Genomic DNA, 19117 nt, shown 5'->3' with positions numbered 1-19117 from the left:
AATGTACAGGTGAAGACCTTTCATATGATACCCCACTTGGTATAGTCACTCACTTCGAAAGTTGAAAATACTAATTATTAGTTCATGACCACAATTTAATTTTTTTTGTGTGATCTAACCCTAAATTCACGGTTTTCAGATTTTTCCCCAAATGTCAGCTATAAGATCTACCTACCTGCCAAATTTCATGATTCTAGGTCAACGGGAAGTACCCTGTAGGTTTCTTGACAGACAGACGGACAGACAGACAGACAGACAGACAGACAGACAGACAGACAGACAGACAACAAAGTGATCCTATAAGAGTTCCGTTTTTCCTTTTGAGGTACGGAACCCTAAAAAAGAAGAAGAAATGGATTGCTGACATACCAAAGTCACGCTATCAAGAAGGATATCACATTTTGTTTCCTCGCCTTCTTAATGACTCTGTACCATTTCACATTTACTTCAGAATGTCGAAGACAAAATTCTATATGCTATTGCCTAATAGTTTTTGTGGAAATTACATTAGAAACAATAGGTATACCACACAGGTCGGTAATATAATCCTACAAGAAACCTATGTCCAGCAGTGGACATATCTATCGGTTGATGATGATGAAGATGATGATAGTTTTTATGGAAATTATAAAAAAATATTTATGCATATCCATACTTATATTATTATCAACGCAAAAGTGTATTTGTCTGTCTATCTACTAGCTTTTCACGGCTCAACAGCTTAACCGAATTTGATGAAATTTGGTACAAAGTTGAATTACATCCCGGGGAAGGACAGGCTACTTTTTATCCTGGAAAATGAAAGAATTTCCACAGGATTGTTAAAGGCCCATTTATATGAAGTTTGGACCAGAGGTAGCTTGCATTCCGGGAATTGACAGAGGTAGGCAACTTTTTATCCCGGAAAATCAAAGAGTTCACACGGGATTAAAAATCTAAAAAAGAATGCAACTAGATGATGCCTGCGACTTCGTCCGCGTGGATTTAGATTTTTCTATAGGTGAGCACATTTCCGGGAATTACCTACTAGTACCTATATACCTGAGATAGATTATACCCTGTAGGATAAAAGTAGCCTATGTGTACCTACACATAGGCTAGTTTTATCCCGAAAATCAAAAGTTTCCACGGGATTTTTAAAAAACCTACATCTACGCGAACGAAGTTGCGGGCATCAGCTAGTCCCTTAGGTTCTGTGGAAATTACATTAGAAAAAGCATTTTCGCAAAATGTCTTTGTTTTATGTGCAATAGAATATATAAAATAGGCAGGTAAACACAGGTACATATTATATCTAAATACCTATATAAAAGAAAAAGGTGACTGACTGACTGATCTATCAACGCACAGCTCAAACTACTTGACGGATCGGGCTGAAATTTGGCATGCTGGCTAGCTAACTAGCTAATATGACGTAGACATCCGCTAAAAAGGGATTTATGAAAATTCAACCCCTAAGGGGGTAAAATAGGGGTTCGAGATTTGTGTAGTCCACGCGGACGACGTCGCGGGCATAAGCTAGTATAATATAAATACAAGTACAACAATAGGTAGGCATATTTCCGAAACTATTAATTCTACCTAGATGAAGTAGGTAGGTATAATATGTACATAATATATTATAGTTATTTAATCAGGATTATTTTTACCATTGATGTTTTCTCATAACGCTCGGAGAGACATTTATACATTTAGACACTGGGAAGGGGGGAAGCCGACATCCTAGGGGTTGGGACCTTTGAGGATATACTTCTAAGAGCATGAGGAACACGTCATGTGTCAAAAATTAAACCTACGTTATTTATTTTGAGGTCTATCTTGCCGATTCTTGCCTGTACTTTAAATACCTAACAAGATGCGCGTGTATCTTATTCGAGCGACGTACGCATACTGAAGCGCCGCGCCGCGCCGCTGGGTATGTCGCACTAGCGTCACTGCACTGCGCGTCGCTTCAGTGCGCTTCAAAATATTCTCTCCAGCCGTGCCGCGCGGCAACGCGCGGTGAAGCGCCGCGCCGCGCCGCTCTAGTGCGATATGCGCCATACAAAATGATAGAAATGATATTTTGAAGCTCTGTGCCGCGACGTGAAGCTCACTGAAGCGCCGCGCCGCGCCGCTCAGGTGCGTACGAACCTTAAAAGTGACGCGCAAGTGACGCGAGGTGCCGCGTACTGAAGTTGTAGTGCGGTAGGCACCGTCGAGCGGCCTGAGGTGACGCGTTCTGCAGTCGGACTGAAGCGCCGCGCCGCGCCGCTCAGGTGCGTACGAACCTTTAAACTTACCGAATTGCTCACATCCGAACACACATCGAGATCTCCGTGGCATTTTCCCTGCACAAATCTATCGACAGAAAATCTTTTCACAAAGCAAAAACAAGTCCGTAATCCGTAGCCGTGGTCAATCGTTCAGGCATGAATCGAGTCCGTAAATCAATCCTTAGGTAGTTATCGAGGTGGTTAAAGGAAACACAGAGTCCAGTAAACAAAGCAGGGTCAGATAAATTTATCAGAAATAGAAATATTTAGAACCGCACAAACAACAATACACGAAAACATGAAAAGTTTTGAACTTCAACGGTGACCAGGGTTGCCAGATATTTACCAATTGAATTCGCCCGTTTTTTTTTTTTTTTAATAGATATAGCGAGCAAGCGAGCAGGCGGGTCACCTGATGTTAAGTGATTACCGCCGCCCATGAACATTTGCAGCACCAGAGGAGCCGCCGATGCGTTGCCGGCCTTTAGGAATTTGTTTTAGGATTTTGCCTGCTGAGTAGCCTAAAATCGCCCGTTTCTATCTTCCAGGGGCCCTACCGCGGTTGTTTGACAGCTACAATGTTACGATCACAATCATCTCTGATTGGTTAATGCTCGCTCACTATTGGCTACAATGCATTGTTGCAACAAGGATTGCACAAATTCAGCCAATCAGAACAATTGAGATTGTAATAATGATTGATACCGGTTTTAGACAATCGCCCTACTGGTAGCCTAAATGGTTACTGGTAGCCAATCGGGATTTTTGGGCGCCGATTGGCCCCCCGAGGTAGCCTAAATGGCGGTAATTCGCCTTATCTGGCACCACTGACGGTGACTGTGGCTGTCCAAATGTTTGTAATTTAAAATTACAACAATGTGCCCGCCATCTATTTACGTCTTTTATTAACTGTTATCTATTTGTTTAGCCGTACTCGCGCTTAGATGGCACCACAAGCGAATTTCAATTTGCGATTTTTTAATGTTCTGGAGTTGCACCCCTATGAGCTAAACATATGTAATTGGTCTGTGAGCTAAACTCTGTGTTTGTGATAGGCACGTGATCGGTGATAGGTCATAGGAATCTATGGTCATAGGAGTATGAGTAAAGCAAGTACCTAAAGTCGTAAAGTGTTTATACTATGGATCATAGATTATCTACTTGCTATGGATCATGCTGTGATCCAATGTGATCAATCATCAAAGAGTATGTGCCTAACCACAGATTACTAATGACTAGTTGGCATTCTTGGCACTTGAATGACATTGACAGGGGGGCGGTGACCGTCACTGACAGCGACAACTGACAGACGTCACATCACATTTTGCAACATTTTGCAATTTCGGGGTGATTTCGGGAATTAGTTTGAATTTTGCGAAAAATCGAAAATTATAATTTTTCCGTTATACTATGCGAGTGTGACTTAACCGTGGTCATTGCATTATAGTCCTTTACCGTAGAAGTGAACTATATAGCCAGAAACAGATATAAAGGTAAGATTTGCCTATATTTGATTATACAATTTTTTAAGTTATCGAAACATAAAGCGACTCTTCTGGCGTAGCCCATTTTATAAAAACACTCTAGGGTCTATCTGGGTCTCTTGACTTGTCATCCCGCTGTTTAGTAGTAAAATTAATATAATAATTCAAAACCAAGGCGTTGTGACGGGGAGAGGACCATGCTGGCCATGTGCGGATTGGTAGACTTCACACACCTTTGAGAACATTATGGAGAACTCACAGGCATGCAGGTTTCCTTACGATATTTTCCTTCACCGTTAAAGCAAGAGATATTTAATTAATTAAAACGCACATAACTCCAAAAAATTAGAGGTGCGTGCCCGGGATCAAACCGCACCTCCGATTGGAAAACGGACGTCCTAACCACTAGGCTATCACAGCTATCACCAGATAGCATCATCTAGTAGGTATATATTTTTAAGGCCGTAACATTACATATAAACAGTTTTATCAGTTTGTACTTTGGAATAACCTTTGGTTATCAACAAAGTCCGTATCATAATGATGCAAACATCAATATAATTTGGTAACATATTATTCACCTAATTAAAAAAAATATTTTTTATGAGTTTTAATATGCTCACTAGAAGTCCTCACTAGAAGTCCCTCAGCGAGCCATATGGAGTACTATAAATTATTGTGGTGTAAGTGAAGGAAGACATAGGCGGAGCTCCCAAAAAAACTATGACAGTATAATTATTTATTTAAAATTACTTATAATAAAACTTATGCTCGCAACTTCGTCCGCGTGGACTACATAAATTTCAAACCTCTATTTCACCCCCTTAAGGATTGAATTTTCAAAAATCCTTTCTTAGCAGATGCCTACGTCATAATAGTCGATAGCGTCATATCTGCATGCCAAATTTCAGCCCGATCCGTTCAGTAGTTTAAGCTGTGCGTTGATAGATCAGTCAGTCAGTCAGTCAGTCAGTCAGTCAGTCAGTCAGTCAGTCAGTCAGTCAGTCAGTCAGTCAGTCAGTCACCTTTTCCTTTTATATATATATATATATAGAATAGATAGAAGAAGAAGATTAAAACTATCTTACGATAATTAAGCTTTGTCCTAATGCTACGCGATGTCGCAAATAGAATTTGATATCTAGAATGAAATTTCGTTAGTTAGGTAAAAGTTTTCAAGAAAACTCAAAGAGTCGCAGTGAAATCGCTGTAGCTGCCACTTGTGTCTTAGCTGCATCGTAGAGTCAGAGCTATGCGATATAACTTGTATAATAGCTTCAGCATGTAGGCAAACAAAGGCACTTGTCCATCACGCGACATCTCATTATCTCATCTTATATTTATAATCTCATTGTCTGAACTCTGAAGTGACGCTAAATCGCAAAAATAGATTTCGACGCGGCGCGGCGCAGGCGTGACACTGAGAGGCCCGTCTTAAAAGTAATTAACAGATGCCTGTGACGTATCCATTTAAAATGGACTTCCTCTGTTCCAAAGCTTGCTTTATTCCCATTATATTTTTAGGGTTCCGTACCTAAAAAGGAACCCTTAAATACTTGGACGATCTAACCTAGGTTAGATCGTCCAAGCTTAAATAGGATCACTTTGTTTGTCTGTCTATCTGTCGGTCTGTCAAGAAACTAACAGGGTACTTCCCGTTGACTTAGAATTATCAAATTTGGCATCTGAAAAAAATCTGAAAACCATGAATTTAGGGTTACAGCACACAAAAACAATTAAATTATGCTCATGAACTAATAATTAGTATTTTCAATTTTCGAAGTAAGATTATATCAAGTGGGGTGTCATATGAAAGAGTTTTACCTGTGCATTCTAAAAAATATTTTTATTTATTTTTATGCTTCATAGTTTTTGAATTATCGTGCGAACTATCGTTTTAAAAACTAAAGCTACGAGGGTTCCAAACGCGCCGAGCGTTCCAGGTCTGAGAAGAGCCCACAACAAACATAACTAAAATAATACATATGTCCAATCTGGTAACAGCGGATACCATAGTAGGATAAGAATAAAGATTCTAATTGTGAACCTATAGGTATATTCTTAGATCTCAGTAAGATGTAGGTACGTCGCATGTAGATGCAACTGCATCTACATCAGTTGCATCTACATGCGTTATCATATCTATCATCCGGAGGGTGTCTCGCGGATATAATGTTCTATTCTTGTTAGTTCAATCAGAATAATATGTGCTTGTAACTACAAAGTGGAAGTTGGATTCTATAATATAAATCAAGGAATAGTTCGGGTTGTCCCCTCCTCCACGACTCACCTCATACCTCGATTGCCATCTCAACCTGTCGCGTACTTTACTTCAATACGTACAGTAGCCGGCAAGAAATATTGTACATCGACCTTTAGAATGAGATTTCGGTTTTATAGATCGTTGTCTATGTCATCCATACCTATGTGACGTTTTATCGGTCTCAACGACAGAGACAATGCTCTACAAAACCGCTATCTCTTTCTTAAAGATCGATGTACAATATTTTCTGCCGCGTACTGTACTAGAAAATTTGATCTAAATATGGTCCTTGGAGCCGGATTCTCGTGTCTGGGAATGTCGCACCATTAATTAAGTGATCATTTTAATTAATCACAATCATAATTATTATGCTCTACAGAGAATTCAACTCCTAGAGTAGGTACGCATGTACAATGTTTTGCATGAAAACAAAATCGTTAAATGTTGGCGGGGGACAGGGGAGAATGCTTTGTTGTGATTGGGACTTAAAAGTCACGTTATCAAAACAATGTGCGGAATGAGGGTACCGAACGTGCGTGGCCCGACTTTTATGCTAAGCATTAAGCAAGTGCCTAAGCTTGGCGAGCGGGGGTGTTCGGCTATTAGGCGTCTATAGGTGGTGGTCTGTGTTATGCTCATACAATGACCAAATTATGTAAGACGTGTAGGGCAATTAGCGAAGTCTGAATTGTTTAATGACACAATACATAAATCGTACGCGGTCCGCGCCACTCGATGCAAAAATAGAATCTCACGCGGAAGTAAGGTGATACTGGTGCTAATTCAGTTGTACACGATCCATACTACAGGCACAGTTCACGACGGATCGGCACGGCCTCGACGACACTGACAGGCGTCAAATGTTAGTACATTTGACGCAGGTGGCCCTATTTTTAGGGCCGTACCGCAAAAGGAAAAAGAGGAACACTTATAGGATCACTTTGTTGTCTGTCTGTCTGTCGGTCTGTCAAGAAACCTACAGGGTACTTCCCGTTGACCTAGTATCGCGAAATTTGCCAGGTAGGTAGGTTTTATAGCACAAGTAAAGCGAAAAATTCGAAAACCGTGAATTTGTAGTTACATCAGAAAAAAAATGAAAAGCGTACGATGGTACGGAACACATGGTACATGTGCGAGTCCAATGGTCTGTTTTTTAGGGTTCCGTACCTCAAAAGGAAAAACGGAACCCTTATAGGATCATTTATTATTATTAACACACTTTGTTGTCTGTCTGTCTGTTATGTCTGTCAAGAAACCTATAGAGTACTTCCCGTTGACCCCAACGTAATCATGCGAGTGTCTATCGGTCTTGACTCGTTTCTAATAAACACTGCTAGAATATGAAATACCCGCCCCTCAGATAAATATAGAATAATTAATCTAAGGCCCTCCCGACTTTAGTTTTTCTCGCTAGCTATAATATTGCCACCTTCTGGGCAGGCGCGCTCCACCTTAGGCTGCATCATTCCCTGTTTGGTCTGATTGCAGTCAAGCCTATAAGAATAGTTTCCTGTTTTCTGTTCTTTAATTCAACCAGAAATCCTATCCTATTTAAATGATACACCTTAGGTAGTCTCATTTAATCTATTCTTGGGAATTCCCCTTCCTCATTTTTCCCGTATATTTTCCTCCAATTAATCAAACACGATTAATGACATGACATGGCAATCTGCAATTTTTCCTTGTTTAACGATTTACTTAAATTATGATTTTTTTATTTTTTTCTTTCTACTCATTGTAAGATACAAATATTGTTTAAATTCGAATTCTTTATTTGCTGAAATATTTTTACAAAGAGGTTATGTAAATACTAGCCGATGCCCGCGTCTTCGTCCGCGTGGAATTAGATTTTCAAAACTCCCGTGGGAACTCTTTGATTTTCTAGGATAAATAGTAGCCTATGTCACTCATAAATAAAACATCTGACGGACGCTAGAGGTCAACGAACGTTACGTGAGTGGACGACTCAGTCAATACCGCGTCGTAACTCGTAGATGCAGCATTGACCCGAGTTTTACGAGGCGCCCTGAATCCGCACAAAAAATAAGTTTCATTTGGTATAACACACCTTATCTAGTGTACTTGTGCATGTCCATATCTGTGATTGTTAATTACAACTATTCTTGGCACACCACGCTCGCGTGACATTTATAATCGCCAAATCCGATCAGATCGGCGGCGGGACCTAAATCTATAAGTGTAATTAGTTAGTGCTTTGATAGTTTTTGTGATGCACGGATGAATAGAACGGAATTATGAATGGATACCTGCGGACTTTGACGCGACAGCACAGTATTGATGGTATTTTTTTTAATTTCACCATTAATTCCATTTATCAGACGAAGATCAAAATTAATACAGCCTATTTTGTCATAAACATTTTTACTCTTTTTATTGTTGTTAATTTCGTGGCTTATTTTTTTAATGCATTCTTTATAATATGCCGGCGTTACCGAAGCGTTAAATTTAAATCTTCAAGTGTAATTTAGTGCTTTGATAGTTTTTGTGATGCACGGATGAATAGAACGAAATTATGAATGGATACCTGCGGACTTTGACGCGACAGCACAGTATTGATGGTATTTTTTTTAATTTCACCATTAATTCCATTTATCAGACGAAGATCAAAATTAATCCAGCCTATTTTGTCATAAACATTTTTACTCTTTTTATTGTTGTTAATTTTGTGGCTTACTTATTTTCTTTTAATGCATTCTTTATAATATTCCGGCGTTAGCTGAGCATAAGACTTAAATCTTCAAGTGTAATTTAGTAATTGTTTTTGTGATGCACGGCTGAATCGGACGGAATCATGAATGTACATAATATAGTATTTTTTTTTAATTTCACCATTAATTCTTTACCAGGCGAACTTTACTTACATTGCCCACTATAAACAATACTTATATTTATGTATTTTAATCAACACAGCGATTTTTACTGCGTAATTTGACAATAAACATTCCTGTTTACGTTTTTGTGGGCGTTTATCATGATTCATGTGTTTATCGCGGACCGACAAAGTATTCGTCGTTTATAGAGGCAATTCGACAGTAAACTGTAAAGGTACTACAACCTACGTAGTTACAAGCAATATTATGATTAACGCATGAATATTAAAAATATGTTCGTCATTCACAATAAATAACTCAGTCAGCCTATTGGATTCGACCAATTTTGCAAAATAGTTAAAAAAACCGGCCAAGTGCGAGTCAGGCTCGCGCAACGCGGGTTCCGTACTACAGTCGTGTTTTTTCAACATTTTGCACGACAATTCAAAATCTATGATGCATAAAAATAAATAAAATCTTTTTTAGAATGTACAGTTGAAGACCTTTCATATGATACCCCACTTGATATAGTTATCTTACTTCGAAAATTGAAAATACTAATTATTAGTTCATGACCACAATTTTTTTTTTGTGTAATGTAACCACAAATTCACGGTTTTCAGAATTTTCCCCGAATGTTTGCTATAAGATCTACCTACCTGCCAAATTTCATGGTTTCTTGACAGACCGACAGACAGACAGACAACAAAGTGATCCTATAAGGGTTCCGTTTTTCCTTTTGAGGTACGGAACCCTAAAAACGAGCCAAGTGCGAGTTAGGTTTGCGCACCGACGGACGTTGACCTAGAATCATGAAATTTGGCCGGTAGGTAGATCTTATAGCGGACATTCGGGGAAATTTCCTAGATAAGACCTACCTATTCTTATCTAGGAAATTATATAGGAAAATCTGGAAACCGTGTACCTATATTATGGTTTGTGGTCATGTACTAATAATTAGTATTTTCGAAGTAAGATAGCTTAGATATCAAGTAGGGTACCATATTATGAGAGGGCTTCACCTGTGCATTCTAAAACAGATTTTTATTTATTTTTATGAATCATAGTTTTTGAATTATCGTGCAAAATGTCGAAAAAATACGACTGTAGTACGGAACCCTCATTGCGCGAGCCTGACTCGCACTTGACCGGTTTTTTGCATGGATATAGTTTAAGACCTGGAGAGTGACATAGGCTACTTTTTATCCCGGAAAATTAAAGAGTTCCCACGGGATTTTTAAAAACCTAAATCCGCTAAAATCAGCTAGTACATATTTATATACTTAGATGATCTTTGAAAACATTACATTCCTTTTTTTGGGCAGTCGTAAAAAAATAGATTGTAGATTACCATGGGCCAAAAGAATTCGGCAAGGACGTGAACTACCTACTACCACACGCAAGCTTGTAGCGGGCCTGTCGAATGTATGCGTAAGGTTGTGACGTCATCGCTACGTCACTGTTCGGTTGAATGGAAACAGATCGGGCGTGGTGCCGCGCCCCCTTCGAGCCTCCGCGGCTCTCCGGCCCGCTCCGCTTCAGTTCAGCTCACACTTTGCGTGGTTAAGCCCGTATCGTACGCGAATTTGAAATTCGAACGTCCGGGGTTTTTTTTAATTGATTCGTTGAGGAAAAGGTTTTAGTTATTAAGTGTAACCTACAGAGTACAGATAATAAAAATATAGATGGTGATAATGGATGAAGGTAGGGGAAAACCTATTTAAATATTACTTAATATTTCGATTGCCTGTTTAGGTATAAAAAAAAACCTATTTTTTGTAATCATGAAATAATTTTTTGAAAGAATATTAATTGTCATGACTGTCGAATAATACCTAATTGCTTTTGGTTGACATGCTCTTAGATTTCTATGTATATTGATTGTCTGGTTTTGGTAGACCGATTTTGATAAAATTTATTTACTTAGTAGGTAGGTTTTCTAGGTACGTACCTATCACTTATCAGTATGTTCGAAATACATAAGTTAGACATCGTGTCGCGTCTGGTCGAATAGACGTTCACGTGGTAAACTGATAAGTTGATAACACGTCATTGCAAAAAAAGAAAGAAGCCCAAGTGTATATAACTATTAACTATATGCCCGCGAAATCAGCTTGGAAATAGGTTTTTTTAAAATCCCGTGGGAACTCTTTGATTTTCCGGGATAAAAAGTAGCCTATGCCACTCTCCAGGTCTTTATCTATACCCATGCAAAAATCACGTCAATCCGTTGCACCGTTGCGACGTGATTGAAGAACAAACCAAGAAACAAACACACTTTCGCATTTATAATAAGGGTACTGATAATAAGGGTAGGTACTGAAGACAACGATGTTATTTCTATTACCTGTCCTATATTCAATTAAAAAGCCTCGATAGCTCAACGGGTATAGGAGTGGACTGAAAACCGAAAGGTCGACGGTTCAAACCCCGCCCGTTGCACTATTGTCGTACCAATCCTAGCACAAGCTTGACGCTTAGTTGGAGAGGAAAGAGGAATATTAGTCATTTAACATGGCTAATATTCTTTAAAAAAAAATGTGGTAAACACAGTTTCGATTTCTGTAATGTAAATTCAAATTAAGCGGTGCTTTTTTTTCGATCCAATTAACCTTAATTGAGAATTTAAGATATTAAATATCACTTAAGTTTTAACGGTGAAAGAAAATATTGTGAGGAAACCTGCATGCCTCAGAGTTCTCCATAATGTTCTCAAAGGTGTGTGAAGTCTACCAATCCGCACTTGCCTTTGACTATGGCCAAACCCTTCTCATACTGAGCCGTGCTCTGTAGTGAGCCGGCTATGGGGTGATGATGATGAACATTAATTGGATGCGCACTGAGCCAGCGTGGCAGACTATGACCTATCTCTGAGAGGATACCAGTGCTCAGTAGTGGGCCGGCGTTGGGTTGATGATGAGATTATAGGTATTCCTATAGCCAGTTTACAAAACCACACATTCTTGTAGTACCTAGTATATTGTCTCAAGGTACGATGGCTATCAGGGTCGGTACCTACATTATATACATATATATTTCTCCATTATATTTTTAGGGTTCTGTACCTCAAAAGGAGAAAAGGAACCCTTTGTTGTCTGTCTGTCTGTCTGTCCGTCTGTCCGTCGTGTCTGTCAAAAAACCTATAGGACCTACTTCCCGTTAACATAGAATCATTTTTGGCAGGTAGGTAGGTCTTACAAGTGAAGGAAAAATCCGAAAACCGTGTATTTGTAGGCAAAACAAAAAAATGTGTTCACGAAAAAATTAATTTACTAAATCACATATAGATGGCGCAGTGTGTCATTAACTTGCAGTGAGTGTTCTGTATACCTTGTAGGTACGATGGTACGGGATCCTTCGTGAGCGTGGGCTTTATGGCTGAGATCTATAGATCGCACATGACTAACAGCCGTACTCAGAGTCGCCAATCGTTACTTAAGAGTGAGTTAAAACGAGACAGATTTATGTGAGAGATATAGCTCTGTCTCGTGTTAACTCTGTCTTAAGTCTAAGCTAAGTCAGATCTATAGATCTCATCCTTAGCTTGTCACCCTTACAGCCGTACTCAGAGTCGCTTAATCGTTACTTAAGTTTAGTTAAAACGAGACAGAGCTATATCTCTCACATAAATCTGTCTCGTTTTAACTCAATCTTAAGTAACGATTAGCGACTCTGAGTACGGCTGTTAGTCATGTGACGGAAAATTACAGCAATGACAATAATATTATAGACGCCGTAAAGATTAGAAAATTTAGTTTAGTAAAGAGTTTAAATCTCTTATCGCGGCAAGGCGCGCGCTCATTTCTTGCAGATAACTGGCCATTGTCGAGCTAAGTACGTAAACAGATAAACTGTTACACAAGTGTACGATTTATTATTATGTACCAATGCTATGGCCAATGGCATTATAAGCCGTGATAGCCTGGTGGTTACGACGTCCGTCTCCTATTCGGGAGGTCGGGGGCTCGATCCTGGGCACGCACCTCTAACTTTTCGTAGTTATGTATGTGCATTTTAAGAAATTAAATTTCACCCAATAACGGCGAAGGAATCAATCCGTGACCAGCGTGGTAGACTATGGCCAAACCCTTCTCATACTGAGAGAATACCCGTGCTCTGTATTGAGCCGGCTAGCTTTAGGTTAATCGTGATAATGATTATGAATGACATTGTGTTCATGTTCCATGTCTATAATGATTTCTTGACAAATCATGTCGATCCGTTGTTGCTATATTGTATTGCAGCGTGATTGAAAAACAAACCAACAGGACACACGTTTGCATTCATAATATGGGATTACTATGATAACTGTACTGATACAGCCGATTATATTATTTATTTCTTTATGGAGGATATTATTAAATTTATATTACCTTAATAAAAACCGGCCAAGTGCGAGTCAGGCTCGCACACTAAGGGTTCTGTACTACAGTCGTATTTTTTCGACATTTTGCACGATAATTCAAAAACCATGATGAATAAAAATAAATAAAAATCTGTTTTAGAATGCACAAGTAAAGCCCTTTCATATGATACCGCACTTGATATAGTTATCTTACTTCGAATATTGAAAATACTAATTATTAGTTCATGACCACAATTTAATTTTTTTTGTGTGATCTAACCCTAAATTCACGGTTTTCAGATTTTTTCCCCTAAAGCCAGCTATAAGACCCACCTACCTGCCAAATTTCATGATTCTAGGTCAACGGGAAGTACCCTGTAGGTTTCTTGACAGACAGACAGACAGACAGACAACAAAGTGATCGTATAAGGGTTCCGTTTTTCCTTTTGAGGTACGGAACCCTAAAAATGGCACGCGCCTTGCTATGATAAAAAGTGGTTTGCCCCATTTTCTTTTAAAATTGTTAAAGAAATGTTAACTACCTTTGTCCTCGTTTTTCGGGTTCCGTACCTCAAAAGGAAAAAGGAACCCTTACAATATGATCACTTCGTTGTTCTTCTGTCTGTTTCTCATGGGTACTTCCCGTTGACCTAGAATCATGAAATTTGGCAGGTAGGTAGGCATTATATAGGACATGTAAGGAAAAAAATCCGAAAACTGTGCGCCAGTCTGACTCCCACTTGGCGAGGCCTTCAAAAATTGTTCATGCGAAAACCTGTTATCAATAAAAAACTGTAGGTTAAGTACTTTAATTAAAGTCATTGGCTTAAACGACTACAGGAAAATACAATAACCACTTAAACCACTTATTTCCAAGACGCAAAAGTACATACATACAATACAATACAATACATACAAGTAGTTACATATAACCGTAAGTCATAATTCAGTTGCAATGTATCGTTTGCCCTCTATTTGCCATACACGCATTTGCATATTTGAATGTAGGAACTAGGAAAATATAGCTTCTTACCGCCGTACTCAGAGTCGCTTAATCGTTACTTAAGTTTAGTTAAAACGAGGCATCGGCTTGCTAGACGCGTATACACTAAATAAAGGTGTGTCCGTCCCAATCAGGTTTATTGCAAACGAACAACAAGTGAACACAAATATTTTTGGAACCGGTTCGATAAAAAAATGTTTGCTGAATTTGATACCGTTGAAGTCCGGTTTATCTGTCTATATATATAAAATTCAAAGTCCTGACTGACTTACTGACTGACATATACTATATCAACGCACAGCCTAAACCGCTGGTCCTAAATACATGAAGTTTGGAGGGTCTATTCTTTGTAAAGAGTAGGTATCCACTAAGAAAGGATTTTTCGAAATTCCACCCCTAAGTAAGCTAAGTGGGAGATGGAAGGTTGTATGGAAGTCCGTCATTTTTCAAGTTATTTGCATGAAAATTGGTATTTGGGTTTTCGGTCACAAATGAAGAAATACTTGTTTCAGGATTTTTGGAAAATTCGCCCATAAGGGTGGTAAAATAGGGGATGAAAGTTTATATGGGAAAGTTGTAACTATTGATAATATTTACTTGAAATTTGGAAAGTTAGTTAGTTTTTCTTGAGGTTAGGTGTCAGCCGAGAAACGGCTATGAGAGAATCCCCCCCTAAAGGGATGAAACGGGGGTTGGAAGGTTATATGTGTTATTCGGTGCTGTTCAGGGTGCGCGTCTTGATGTTATGTTTGTTTCTGAAAAAAAAAATGCCATTTGTTTCCTGTAGGCCACGCGGGCGAAGCCGCGGGCAGAAGCTAGTGTTATTTATAAAAAGAGAATGTATGTAATCTACATAATATGTACAATATATGTAACAAAATATGTCTCCTAGTTCTAGAATGCTGATCAAGGAAAATTAAAATCCACTAAGAAAGGATTTTTCGAAATTCCACCCCTAAGTAAGCTAAGTGGGGGATGGAAGTTTGTATGGAAGTCCGTCATTTTTCAAGTTATTTGCATGAAAATTGGTATTTGGGTTTTCGGTCACAAATGAAGAAATACGTGTTTCAGGATTTTTGGAAAATTCGCCCATAAGGGTGGTAAAATAGGGGATGAAAGTTTATATGGGAAAGTTGTAACTATTGATAATACCTATTAACTTGAAATTTGGAAAGTAGGTTTTTTCTTGAGGTTAGGTGTCAGCCGAGAAACGGCTATGAGAAAATCCCCCCCTAAAGGGATGAAACGGGGGTTGGAAGGTTATATGTGTTATTCGGTGCTGTTCAGGGTGCGCGTCTTGATGTTATGTTTGTTTCTGAAAAAAAATGCCATTTGTTTCCTGTAGGCCACGCGGGCGAAGCCGCAGGCAGAAGCTAGTGTTATTTATAAAAAGAGAATGTATGTAATCTACATAATATGTACAATATATGTAACAAAATATGTCTCCTAGTTCTAGAATGCTGATCAAGGAAAATTAAAACGTATAGTTTTTAACTTTTTATCACCCGAATTAGCTCGTCCTAATTTATTTTACCACCTTAAGAACTGAATTTTCAAAAATCCTTCGTCAGGAATTTGACGAGTTTGACTCGCATTTGGCCGGTTTTTTGTGTATAAGAATAATATATATATATTATATATATATAACTAGTAAAATCCAGATAAAAACAGGTCTATGTCAATATTGTTCTCATGATAAGAGAGCAAAGGTCACCAAAACAGTTTCCTTTATCATCTTCCGTGTGTATGTCTATATTATAAAACTAAATAAATAACACTATAGTACGCGGCAGGTGGAGATGGCAATCGGGGTATGAGGCGGGGAGGGACGCCCCGCACACCCGCGCTATCCCGTACTGGGTTAGCGCGGGGGCTGTGTGGGTATGCGGGGCGTTTCCTCCCTGATTGCCATTTTAAACTGTCGGCATGTATCTACATATTTTTAGGGTTCCGTACCTCAAAAGGAAAAACGGAACCCTTATGGGATATAATTATTCTGCCAAGAAACTTACAGGGTACTTCCCGTTGAATCATGAAATTTGGCAGATAGGTAGGTCTTATAGCAGACATAAGGGGAAAAATCTGAAAACCGTGAATTTGTGGTTACATCGCACAAAAAAATTAACTTGTGGTCATAAACTAATAATTAGTACCTATTTTCAATTTTCGAAGTAAGATAACTATATCAAGTGGGGTATCATATGAAATTATGAAAGGGCTTCACCTGTTCATTCTAAAACAGATTTTATATTTATTTTTATGCATCATAGTTTTTGAATTATCGTGCAAAATGTCGAAAAAAATACGACTGTAGTACGGAACTCTCGGTGCGCGACCTGACCCGCACTTGGTCGGGTTTTTTTTTACATAATAAGTAATAGATATGTTATTATTGAGGTATACCAAGCTACGATAGTTTCATAGTTGGAAATCTAATATTCACCGACCTAGATACTATAGATAAATATGCATGCCAAACATTTTGGATAGAAGCCATGCAAGTAATAATTCATTACATTGAATCGGTCAGTGTTCGATCAAATTACTAATATATATACTATATGTTGCTAACGTCCGTATTTTTGTGGTTTTAATTAACCAAGAATAAACTAAGCAAGAAACCATTTGTTTACTTACTATCTATATATACCTATAAAAGGAAAAGCTGACTGACTGACTAATCTATCAACGCACAGCTCAAACTACAGAACGGATCGGACTGAAATTTGGCACGCAGATGGCTTTTATGACGTAGACATCCGCTATGAAAGGATTTTTGAAATTCAACCCCTAAGGAAGTAAAATAGGGGTTGGCATTTGGCAATTTGTATAAATTATATAACTGTATAGACTAATTTTTTTAAGGAATATTAGCCAAGTTAATTGCTGTCTAATATTCCCCTTTCCCCTCCAATTAAGCGTAAAGCTTGTGCTAGGAGTAGGTACTTCAATAGTAGGTAGTTCAATAGGGGTAGGATTTGAACCGGTGACCTTTCGGTTTTCAGTCCGCTCCTTAAACCGTTGAGCTATCGAGGCTCTGTATAAGCTAGTCATCAATTATATTGTGGTAAATAAACCTACAATCTCTTATACAAAATGTTATTGAAAAAGATATTGTTTCCGTTCCGTCGTGGATAAAAAATGTTCACGAAAATAATTTATCATTTTGCACAATTTCATTTAAATCCATTCATCCGTTTGCCTGATAAAACAACATACAAACTTTCACACTGATACTAGCGAGCAAATATTATGTACCTCAGATAAGTAGAAATATTATAATACTAGCTGACCCGCCCCGGCTTCGCTCGGGTGGAATTTAGAAAATCGGCGTGGGGGTGGAATTTTCAAAAATCGTGAAGTAAAGTAAAATATTCTTTATTGTACACCAAAACTACACAAGGATGTTTGCAAGTAAGTACAATAGGCAAATGTATAGGCTGAAATAGGTAGGTACCTAGGTACCTAAGTATTTTTTTCTTTTGTAACCGAAAACCCAAATATCAATTTTCATGCAAATAACTTAAAAAATTACAGACTTTCATACAAACTTTCATCGCATTTTTAACCCCCTTGGTTAGAATTTTCAAAATGCGTGAAATACGTATTTTTTTATTTTTGACCGAAAGCTTAAATACCAATTTCGATGTAACTTCAAAAACGACGGACTTTCTTACAAACTTCAATCCCCAATTTAACCCACTTGGGGTGGAATTTCGAAAAATGCTTTCTTAGTAGACACCTACTCTTTACAAAGAACACACCTTCAAAATTTTATGTCTCTAGGACAAGCGGTTTAGGCTGTGCGTTGATATATAAATCAGTCAGTCAGGACTTTGAATTTTGTATATATACAGATTAGTTTGTGTATGTTAGAATTTTCTCGGCTTATGTGATTATAACTAAGTGTTATCACTTATCATACATGTTGTCATTCGGCAGATTATCTGTCGCGATTTAATTAACGTTCTACAAGTTAATGATTGTTTGTGATGATAAAATAAAAGCCTTGGGTATGGAAAAATTTATAAGTAGCTAGCAGGCTAGCCCCGGTTTTTTTAATAAAAATGGCGAGCAAACGTGCAGGTAGGTCACCTGATGTTAAGTGATTACCGTCGCTCATGAATATTTGCAGTACCAGTTTGGTACGCTACGGTTTGGACGGTTCTCTGATTGGTTAACGCTCGCTCACTATTGGCTACAATGCATTGTTGCAACAAGAATCGCACAAATTCAGCCAATCATAACAATTGAGATTGTAATAATGATTGATGCAGGTTTTAGACAATCGCCCTACAGTTTTCTTTTGCTTTCAGTTGACGATATGCCGGTGAGGGACGGCGCCAAAAGGTCCCTGATTGGCGTCATCGACGATGGCACTAGAACAGTCAGATTTGTGGTAAGACCATAAAATATTCACCGCTAGATGAATGCCGCGACTTCGGCCGCGTGGACTTAAGTTTTTTGACAGCTCGTTCCAGCAAAGCGCGGGACTGCAATTATTTTTATGGCATAAAATTGTACAACCCGTCGGAAATATCTGAGAACCTGGCTTAGTCACGTTATGCAACGCGCTTGCGTTGGCACCGCTATTGGATAAGCGAAATGAAAGCACCTTCCAGCGAGGTGCTCAGATATTTCCGACGGGTTGTATATCAAATCTTTGAAAAGAGCAACCGTCGGGTTTCTTGCTGGTTCTTCTCGGTAGGAAAGGCATCCCGAACCAGTGGTAGATGCATTTTGACGATTCAAAAGCAGGTACTTGTAAAAGTTTATTTGAACGAACGAAGTTTATTGAAAAATCCCCTGGGAACTCTGATTTTCCAGGAAAAAAGTAACCTATGTCCGTCCCCGGGATGCAAGGTATCTCTGTACCAAATTTTTACGAAATTGGTGAAACGGGTGAGCCATGAAAAGCTACCAGACGGACAGACAC

The 19117-nt window shown here is 38.6% G+C and overlaps 1 protein-coding gene across 5 annotated transcripts in view; it reads left to right on the top strand.

The window, feature by feature from the left end:
• The first annotated feature begins 3588 nt into the window (after positions 1-3588).
• LOC117993777 (glycerol kinase 3-like) overlaps positions 3589-19117 on the top strand; it is a 36297-nt gene continuing 20768 nt past the window's right edge. For 2 of the 5 annotated variants that reach the window (XM_069507167.1, XM_034981608.2), the window contains exons 1-2: positions 8432-8581; positions 18498-18580. In XM_069507167.1, the coding sequence (XP_069363268.1) occupies positions 8536-8581; positions 18498-18580 (129 nt within the window). In that variant the 5' untranslated portion in view covers positions 8432-8535. Of the gene's footprint in view, positions 3749-8167; positions 8304-8431; positions 8582-10367; positions 10538-18497; positions 18581-19117 lie in introns of those variants that run through there. The other 3 variants (XM_034981610.2, XM_034981607.2, XM_034981609.2) reach the window with 3 other exon arrangements.

The sequence above is a fragment of the Maniola hyperantus genome, chromosome 25 (genome assembly GCF_902806685.2).
Source record: "Maniola hyperantus chromosome 25, iAphHyp1.2, whole genome shotgun sequence".
Lineage (NCBI taxonomy): Eukaryota > Metazoa > Arthropoda > Insecta > Lepidoptera > Nymphalidae > Maniola > Maniola hyperantus.
The sequence above is the reverse complement of the archived record's forward strand: the minus strand, read 5'-3'. Positions and strand labels throughout refer to the sequence as shown.